Here is a 10,449-nt window from a genome sequence, read left to right on the forward strand (position 1 = left end):
TTGGCAATGGTCTGTAACTCTTTTTTCTGTTCCAGTTGTTTTATTTGGAGATAGTTCATTTGGAGTTTCTACAAATACACTTCAATAATCCACCAATATTGGTTCTTGTGCCCATTAACAAGAATAATTGGCTTGGAACAAAAAGGTATTTGATTTAGAAAACTTACCTGGGTAAAGTATTCGACTGATCATTCCTGGCAAGACCATCAGGTACATGGGCAACAGCTTTATGTAGCCACATAGGACACAACCAGCCTTCACATGCGTCAGGTTCCTGGCAGCAAGGCAACGCTGGATGATGACCTGGAAAAGTAGAGTAGCAACTATTAGAAATATCTGAGCAGAAATTTTATTCCTGGAGGATTCAAAATTAACTGTCAGCATCAAATACTCTCAGCACGTATACAGTACGGGTTAGATACAGATCCATACTCATTCTGCATTACCCTGTCAAACACTCTGTATTGAGAAACAGCAAAGGTTAGATAATACTCCTTCTACTCTGTCCCATCAAACAGAGTGACCCTGATTTTGGAAGAGGAGCCTTATTTTAACAATGTGATTATTTCCCCTCCCCTTCCCCGCTGCTGCCATCCATTTCACATCCTCACTAAATGAGTTTACCAATTTAATGCCAAATTTGAGGCAGTTTTGTCCTTCAAAACATTTCCTACCTTTGCCCCAGCTACATCCTCCAAGTCACCTCAGGTTTGATGACTCCAACACTCTTCTTACTGACTCCCAAACTCCTCTCTATATAAACTCCAATTCATTCAGGCTTCCATTACCCACATCCTGCCTCACTCACCTATCACTATCCTTACTGTTCTCATCTTTCACCCCTGTCCATCATCTCTGTCCTTACTGATGGCACATATTGCCCTAGGCCTTAGGGCTCATCTATCGCTCCTGGCCATAGCACTCTCACCTATTACTCCTGTCCTTACTGGTATTACTATATCCTTCAACCTAATGTACACCATCTTTCACCGCTACCCTTACCATCCTTCATGACCTCCCCGTCCCTTAGAACATCAAATTTAAAATTCTTGTGCACGACTTCAAATCCTTCCACATCCTTGTTCCTCCTGACCTGCCAACCTCGAAGCTCTGAATTCCTGCACCATTGACTCTTTTGAGTATATGTTAAAGTGTTTCTGCCTTCCCTGTTCCACCATCACAGATTCATTCTTCAGTTATCATTCTCAATTCTCTGACGCTCTCTCCCTAAAGACCAGCTCCATTCTCATGAATTCTCTCCTATCTCCTCAAAACCAATTTTATAGATTTCACTATCAATCATTTCCCCTGATTCCTTTTCAAACTTGTGTTGTTATGGTCTCCATAGAGTCCGATAACTTTTTAAAAGAAATTCAAACTCCTGATTAACTGCCAAGAGGCCGACATGACAAGATTTCACATTTAGACTTTTACTGTGACAAAAGACTGAAAGCACACTTGACTAAATACTATCTTTGGAGGCAACTTATTCTTCAGAACACAAAACAAAACATTCCCCTTTCACTTTTAGCACAACTGAAAACATACTTCTCAAAAATACTTCATACTATCCTTTAAGTAGGCATTCAATTCTCCCAGAATCAGTCCAAGGTGATTCCTAGGTCCCAAGGGTTTACTTTTGTTATTTTCCTTTCTCAGCCTGGAAACTTAATCTTAGCACTTTCACAGTGAGGTTTTTTTTTCCCTGGAGATTCTTCCCTTAGCGCAAATTAGGCGAATCTTCCAGCCTTGTTTTAACTCCTCATGAATTCGGTCTTTTCAATCCGAGTGCAAGCTCCCACCTGCATGGTGAAACACAGCATCTTGCTGCCTATGGCTTCTCTCCCTCCCCAGGATCCTGGCAGACTAACCTTGTCGGTGAGTTTTCAGGAATATCTTAGACCCTTCCCCTCCCAAATCCCATCTCCATGGCAATGTGAATCATATGGGCTTTGTACCCAGTTAGAAATGTTGATTAGCTATCCTTGAGACCCCAACTCTATTATCTTGAAGTCAGTGGACTGTTGCACAATTGTTTACAACTTAACATTCTCAACATTTTTTTGGGGCTTTGCAGACTCAGCCAATTCACTGTTAACAAACATTGTCATTGTCTCCAAGAGTAAACACATTGCACTTTATTCCCTGTAAGACAACCTGGGCCCCTTTAATCTCAAAAAATTAAACCACCCAGGCTTGCTGTCAGACAGACTTCAGAACAGGTAGCATGACTCCATTCATTTTACATTAAAATAAAGACACAGTAGCAAAACATAATGACCTTAAAAACCTCAAAACTGTAACAGTGCCTATCAGTCCCTCTCAGATATCATTTCATTTTATAAAGCCTGGAATAGTACGAGATGACGTCGGGGGCGAGCGTCCTGACATCATCCCGCATGCGAGCAATCTTCAGGTTGGCGGGTGTGCGCAGCAATCGGAAGCACGCCCGCTGACAATTAAGCCCATTAAGAAGGCAATTGAAAGCGATTTTTGTGGCCCGTCCACTTTTATGGTTGGCCAACGGGCCAATTGGGCAGGCGGCCTTTACATTTTTGCTCAAATCTCGATCCAGGGCGGGATGAAATCTTCGTGGGGAAATAAGATAAAAAGAGATATCTGGGGACTGTTTTTTCATGAGGTATGCCTTCAGATGCTTGATTGTGCTGTATGGACATATTTTGCAGCATTTTTGTTGTTTCATTTATTTTGTGGAGGTCTGCAGCTCCCTGAGGCAGCTGTCTACCTTTATGGAGCTCCCCGGAAACGCTCACTAGCACCCGCGGTGACCCGCCCCTACCGGCAGTGCTGAACCTTTCTCAGCGTGTGTTTCACGCTGGTTGGTCATTACTTGGCTAGCCAGTGTGAAATTGCAGTCAGGGGGCGATCACAGTTGGGAGTCCGTTTTCTGTCCGCTCCCGGGCCTGCCAATCTTGCACGCCCGACGAGCAAGAAATTCAAGCCATGGACTCTGATTTGTGTTTTTTTTTAAAGAAAAGTCATTCTCAAGAGCTGTGGATCAACGGTCAATCACCAGCCTACCTGATCACTACACCAGAACCAAACTCCAATGATGGTAATGCCAAAGATTAATCCTGGCCAGGGTAAATCACCACTGACCGCATCTCGCAGGAGGTTGTATGAGTCAGCACGAGGGAGGTAGCATTTGTCAGAGATGTTATAGCGGAGTGGATTCATTGAATCACGAAGGCTTGGCACAGCATCTTTGTACCTGGTAAATAAAGCCTGGTAGCCCCCAACTTCATGGAAAGCTATGGAAGATGGAATGGAAATCCACAGGTTAATGGTCGAATTTTTCTAGTCTTTCCTTATAACTCAGAGCTCTCTGACTAGGGATTACCCTCATAACTCTTTCCTACACTGCCTCCTGCACCTAAATAGCTCTTTTGTTTTTGGCAACCAGAACTGGACAGAATCTTCAGCATATGGTTTGATCATGATGACCTTGACTGACATTCCACTGTTTAAGCTATATATGGTTTTGTTGAATGCTACTCTTTATTGGTCGTTCATGTCTGAATTTCAAATCTACTATGACTCCCAGATTTCTTTCAGTTTTATCCTTAGATATTTCAGCACAATTCACACAGCATGTATATCATCTATTTTTCTTGCATCACTTTATACTTGTCAGCATTAAATTTAATCTGGCATTGTTCTGCCTACTTACACATATCGTTCAGTTCAGTTTGCAATTTCTGAACTGCCTCTTTTGATTCCACTGCCCTGTCTAGTTTGAGATAATCTGCAAATTTGATCACTTTGCATTAAGTTTCTGAATACACACCAGTTGAGTAAATTAATAATTGTAATGATTCCAACACCGAGTTCCACGGCACCCACTCAGCAGCTTCCCCCACTACAACATAAATCTCTTAAAGGGTATTTGTTTCCTATCCTTCATCCCATTTACTATCCATTTCCATTTGGGTTTAAAGGCATCAGCTACTTCCCTAAGCAGCCTGGTAACTTACTACAAATGGATTTTGACTCCCACTGCCTGTTATCTATTAAACCCAGAATTTTAGCAACAAAACATGCTTGTGTTCTGATTCTCCATATCTTAAGCATGTTCACTCCTTTAATCACTCTGAAGGCGGACAGTGTTAATGCTAGGAGAGATGGTGTTCAGTTCCATTGTAAGCTGCTTTATTTCACAGTAGGCAAAACATACATAACACTGAGTAAGATGAGAGATACTTGGTACAATCAATATACTTTCTGTTTCTTTACTGTTACAAAATACCTATTAATCTGTGTTGGGGTTGGTTGCTTAACTTAAAGCGATAGACTGCTACACGTCTTGAACATTAGGTCAGAAGTTAGCTCTTTTCACAACCTCTCTGGGACTTCATTGCCTCCTATAGTTGGTGCCCGAAAACTTTGCTTCAAACACAAGCAGAGATCAAAAGAGTTTTGTCAGCATCTAAGTGTTAGATGCCTTCCTGAATGGTCAGACATTATTAATGAATTGGCCATTGCTTGGCATCTGTATAAAAACAACTAGCCATACTACATCTTAAATGTCTCTTATCTGCCTATGGGTCCAACAGTTAACTTGGGGCTCTGCTGAAAGGTGACTTGATTTTAGTCAACTTTTGTCCAGAATGCTTGTTAAAAACTCTTCAAATCTAAGACTATTCTGTGGGAAAGGGCCCAAAGCATCCTGAACCATGACAAGCATTAATGGTCCCAAACAAAAATGATTAAAGTGAGTAATAGTGTTTTTGTTGTGTTGATATAGATGGGCTTATGTGCACCATTTGTGGAGCAATAGGGCTTTGTCGTCTTCTTTCAGTTTCCTCCCATCCTTATCTCAAGCTGCTGACTCTTTCTGGATACAGGCTCCAGGAAAAACTAGACACCCTCTGATGCCTCATCCAAGTTCCAGTAGAGGTCCTGATAGTGTCAGCAGGGTACTCAATTGCAGATAATATTACCAATCAGCTTGCAACCAACATCCACACACGTGCACTTTACAGGAGAGGTTCCTGGTTATTGATTAGGGCTGCAAGCACTGGCTGATTTCCTTCTTCCCAAAGCTAAAGGCACAATGCTCCAAACATGCCCATCCCTTGTCCTGGATAAGATCAGCCAAGTCAGCCCTTACTGGTCATTCCTGCTCTGTATGGCTCAGTAACAGTGTAAACTCAGTGAGGCATCAAGGAGACATGGGGAAGATTTTAAATCTTTCTTGTTTGGAAGGTGCAAAGAGTGACTCACTTACAGTATCCCATCAGTACAAAAGCTCCAGCGATGATCACAAATGTCTGTATTGTGTCAGTGTACATCAGTGCAGCCAGGCCTCCTAGAACCAATCAGAAAGAAGCAGTTCCTTCACTGTCGCTGGGTCAAAATCCTGGAACTCCCTTCCTAACAGCACAGTGGGTATACCTACACCACATGGCCTGCAGCGGTTCAAGGAGGCTGCTCACTACCACCTTCTCAAGGGCAATTTGGGATGGGCAATAAATGCTGGCCTAGCCAGCAATGTCCAGATCCCATGAATTAATAAAAAAAAGTCAGCATTGCATGGAAACAAGCCTTTTCACTTTAGCATTATGGGATCCCTCTACTCATCGCCTTCACTTCTTAAAGAGGATGCTAAGTCTTATTTCATACTGCACTATGATTCAATAAATCTCTTCTTCTACCTTGAATTATTGAGGTATCGATCACAAGCAGACTCTTACTCCTCCAATCTCTCACACATTGTCCAGTCCTTCTAGCATTAGTTACATCAGCTGTCTGCTGCCATGTTGGAGATTCCCTTCAGATACTTATCTTTACCTGTCGCTGTTAATATTGTTTCAGGAGAAACTGGCTCATAATGACTGAGGCAGACAGTTCACAGGTGGGAGGATCTGGGGGACCTGATTTTGAGGAGCAGGCAATCGAGGTCCATGAGAAGCTGAGGTTGCTAGGACAGTGCCAGTAGCAAATGATTAGGAGATAAGTAGTATCTGTTCGTAATAAAGTATTTTAAGGGGCCTAGCTGACACTGAACTCCTGGTTGTCTGAATGCTGTACATCCTCATGTCCTTTTCATCTGCAGGTCTCCCACAGTCAAATGTGGTGGAAGAGGAGGACAATGATGACAATATGGTGAAGGAAGTGGAAAAAAGTCTTTATGCGTTTCTAGGGGATGGTGATGCCAGTTACCCTACCCCTTTCTCTACAAAATTTTACCCAACAGGGCAAGGGCAACTAACTCAGCAGCAATCCCTCCAGTATCCTACCATTCCTCCCCCCACAAAAATTACATCCCCTCATCGATCATCTTTTTTTGCTCTATGCTGCAGCTCAGAGACTTTCACCTTGTGAAATCTACACAGTGGAAGTGAAGAAATTGTCCCAGTTGAATCACAGAGAATGAGGGAGCTGGAGGAATAGGGAATGGATAAGGATTTGGCCATTCTCAGTAAAGGCTGCAGTGATAGCTTCCCTTGGCCTAAGAAGCAGCAGACTCAGATTTCACGGTGCCTGCTATGAAAAGAATGATGTTCAATGAATGTTACACCTATGTGCAGGCACTGAGGTCAGTCTCCCACGATGTGCAATGACCAGGGTCTCCACTCGATGCACTGAGCTCATATGCATATAACATCAAGAAAGTTTTATCCTTGCTACAGATCAATTAAGCATGCGGTAGCTTCATTAAAATCTGTGAGAATGTTGGGGGAGAATAGGGTCGGACTCAGCTGTGAGGTACCCTCTGGTACAATTACCTGCTGATACTCACTGTCTGAGTTCATGGAGAATAGCCTTTTGAGGTGTGGTCCCTACATCAGTGGAATATAGGACAAGAGGAGGCTATTTTGTTGAGATCATGACTGATCTGCGACCTAACTCCATACACCTGCCTCTGTGCCATATCCCTACATATCTTTGGCTAACAAAAAAAACTTTCAACCTCAGTTTTAAAATTACCAGTTGACGGAACATCAATTACCATTTGCAGAGTTCCAAGCTTCTACTATCCTTTCCATGTAGAAGTATTTCCTGTTTTCATTACTGAAAGGTCTGACTCTAATTTTTTGATCGTGCCCTAGACTTCCTAACTAGCAGAAATAGTTTCTTCCAAGCTACCCCACCTTTTCCTCTTAATATGTTGGATATTTTGATCAAATCACCCATAACTTTCTAAATTCTTGGCTAACTCCAGTTAGCTTAATCTCTCCTCATAGATTAACCTTTGGAGTCTAGGTATCATCCTGGTAAACCTACACTGCACTCCCTCCAAGGCCAATATTCTTCCGAAGGTGTGGTTCCTAGAAATGTTCTCAGTGCTCCAGGTGTGGTCCAGCTACAGCCTTGTGTAGCTGAAACATGACTTCTCCCCCTTTGTATTCCATTCCTAATATACACAGATTCAGCACCTACAATAGTACAGGCTATAATAGTGTGGATGGGGATGAATGTGGGAGAATCTGATTTTAGAACAATTTTCCTAAAGTTTACATGGAATTATTGCTGCAGTATTGATGTTCATTCAAGGTCATAATGGCATGCTGAAAAGGAATAAAACTGAATAATCAGAGTTTCTTCAGATATTCCCACAGTATAAGGATTAAAAATGTAATTTTATTACTAGAATGGGGAAGCACATGGTTAATACTAGAGCAAGGGCATTGTCAATTGATATTCCAAAATGTTCCAACTGACCCTGTAAAAAATTACAGAGCAGAAGAGTCAAAGGCCTCAAGAATAATTACAACAAAACATGATTGAGGAATTTTAATTGCCCAGCTGCTTAGCACTACTGTCAGCATAAGCTAAAAATTAAAAGAGGAACATTGTATCAAAGACATTGCTTAACATGTTAGTTTATCGACTGGAACAGATTGTTGTTTTGGAAAGAACTCAGCAGTGTTGCCCACTTGTTGGGCACAGGGATATTCAAAAATATGGGAATGTTCCTCCTATATCTAGTTTCTTCTTCCACATGTAACGTTAATACTGCCAAAAGCTCACAATAACACTGGGAGGGGATGGAAATACAATGTTCCTAAATTACAGTAACCTGAATTAATGCTGTCTTGAATTGAGGAAATTAGGCCTGATTTTGTTGGTAGGGCTAAACAAGCCTTAATTAACTATTTGGCTTCAGTTAGTTGGTTGGTCTCAAGTAGTTAGGTACAAGGCCTCAGTGCTTGGCCTAAATAGCCAAGTGGTTATGGTACTGGGTTTGTAATACCAAGATCAAGGGTTCAAATCTCACAATGGCAAACTATGAAACAATGTAACTTCATCTGAAACAGATGGAAACAGGTTTGTACTCGAAAGAGTTACAACAACACAACACTCCTTTTGGCCTAAATGGCCAAGTGGTTATGGTACTGGGTTTGTAACCCCAAGATCAAGAGTTCAAATCTCACAATGGCAAACTATGAAACAATGTAACTTCATCTGAAACAGATGGAAACAGGTTTACTCAAAAGAGTATCAAGGGTTCAAATCTCACAATGGCAAACTATGAAACAATGTAACTTCATCTGAATAGGAACAGATGGAAACATGTTTGTACTTGAAAGAGTTACAAGGCCTCAGTTAGAAAGTAAGCTTCAAAAATGTTCACAGTAATGGTCTTGCCATAACCCACTTTGTAAGCATCTTTGCTTCTACTAAGCCAGTTCCTCAATAACTTTGATTGGTCAGTGGATTTCTAAACTTTGACTATGTAAATCTCAACCTAGTGAGTGAAGAGTAAATCCAGATTACTCTCTGGAATCAAGTAAAAAGGTCTTTTTTATATTTTGAGCCAGTGAAGATTTACAAATACAAGGGTCGTCTGATTGGTGGCAACTGATCCAGGAATGGGAGAAAGCAGATGCTGGGACTCTTATCCAATGGGGGATTAGCCCTTTTGAGGGAGCCTGTAAGGCCCACAATTTCCTTGCAAGATAGACACATAATAACTCTAGACAGCATGTGCTGCATGACATGTTCATGGCATGGAGAGGTTGCAATCAAGTTGTGTCTGATCCTGATCACACCTGATGTCCACACAAATGAAACATTGCAACAAGCATCACTGAATATAATCAAAAGCAGGAACCTCAGGTTTTTTATTCTCCCAATTCATGGGCAATTTTAGCAGTTCTCTTGCTAACCCAACTGTGATTAGCTACCTAACCACAGGCTAGAGATAGTACCTTGCTGCTTGTGGGGTTTAATTCTACTCTGGGTGAGATCAGCTAAGCCAGCACAGACCAGAGGTGGAAGCTGGCTTTCCTACTTGTGGGGTTTAGTTCTACACTGGGTACAACAGCTGACTGAGCACAGACCATTGAAGATATGGTTTCTTCCAGCTACATATGGTTAATTTTTCCAATTTTCTCCTTCTCAATTTCTCAAGTGACTGCCTACCTGTAACAGTGTAGATACAGGTAATAATCAGCAAGGCAATTACTGCAACATAGATGTTCCATCCCAGAGCTTGTTGGATGAAGACTGCTCCAGAGAACATGTCCACCTACCAGGCAATCAGATAAGCGTTTATGAATAAATATCAATGACAGTGAAATCCAACTGAAGAGGGGGGTCTAATCATTGGACATCAATAAAAAGACAGAATGGCCATTAAGATCTCTTAAAATTTCCCATCAAGACTATTAAAGAGAGTTAAAAACAAAAAACTGCGGATGCTGGAAATCCAAAACAAAAACAGAATTACCTGGAAAAACTCAGCAGGTCTGGCAGCATAGGCGGAGAAGAAAAGAGTTGACGTTTCGAGTCCTCATGACCCATGAACTCAGTTCTGTCGAAGGGTCATGAGGACTCGAAACGTCAACTCTTTTCTTCTACACCGATGCTGCCAGACCTGCTGAGTTTTTCCAGGTAATTCTGTTTTCTATTAAAGAGAGTGCCTGGCCATCAAGGACCCTTTACAGACATAGTTTACCCATAAAGAAGAAATTTCACCATAAGAACATCTGTTAAGGAGTAGATCTCACCTTTAGTACCCTTCAAAGAGAGAGTCAATAAAAAGTTGAATGAAGTGATGATTATGAGAAGATACTCACTGAGATCTTGGTAAATATGTATAGAAATAGAGAGATGAGGGAGAGGTAGAGTCTGATTCGGTTTCCTCCAAACCTTTTCATTAGGTATTGGGGCATAGTGATGACCTGGGAAAGGACACAGGAAGTCAAATAATGGGCAAATATTTTCATTTACAAGTTTCCTCTGCTTAAATAGATGCTGAATCCGCTTAGGCCAATATTTGTTTACAAAGGTTTGACAGATAAAAATGTTCCTGGAGACATTAATCAGAACTGGTTGTCACATTATGTTTGATACACTGGGAATCATTTTGACTTTGGCTGATAGTGTACAAAGGGTGGTAGTGATTGAAGTCAATGAAAATAAAATTCAGCAGAGACGTATAACAGGCAGATGAATTGATATTATCCACTTTACACAATT

At 41.5% G+C, this 10,449-nt stretch overlaps 1 protein-coding gene across 6 annotated transcripts in view; it reads right to left on the minus strand.

Annotated features, from left to right (window-relative positions):
* slc5a2 (solute carrier family 5 member 2) overlaps window positions 1–10,151 on the minus strand; it is a 32,568-nt gene extending 22,417 nt beyond the window's left edge. For all 6 annotated transcript variants that reach the window (XM_041197487.1, XM_041197486.1, XM_041197483.1 and 3 more), the window contains exons 1-5: window positions 10,047–10,151; window positions 9,391–9,496; window positions 5,249–5,329; window positions 3,043–3,272; window positions 168–303 (exon numbers count right to left, since the gene is read on the minus strand). In XM_041197487.1, the coding sequence (XP_041053421.1) occupies window positions 168–303; window positions 3,043–3,272; window positions 5,249–5,329; window positions 9,391–9,496; window positions 10,047–10,142 (649 nt within the window). In that variant the 5' untranslated portion in view covers window positions 10,143–10,151. The remainder of the gene's footprint in view (window positions 1–167; window positions 304–3,042; window positions 3,273–5,248; window positions 5,330–9,390; window positions 9,497–10,046) is intronic.
* Between the last annotated feature and the right edge of the window lie 298 nt (window positions 10,152–10,449).

The sequence above is a fragment of the Carcharodon carcharias genome, chromosome 10 (genome assembly GCF_017639515.1).
Source record: "Carcharodon carcharias isolate sCarCar2 chromosome 10, sCarCar2.pri, whole genome shotgun sequence".
NCBI lineage: Eukaryota > Metazoa > Chordata > Chondrichthyes > Lamniformes > Lamnidae > Carcharodon > Carcharodon carcharias.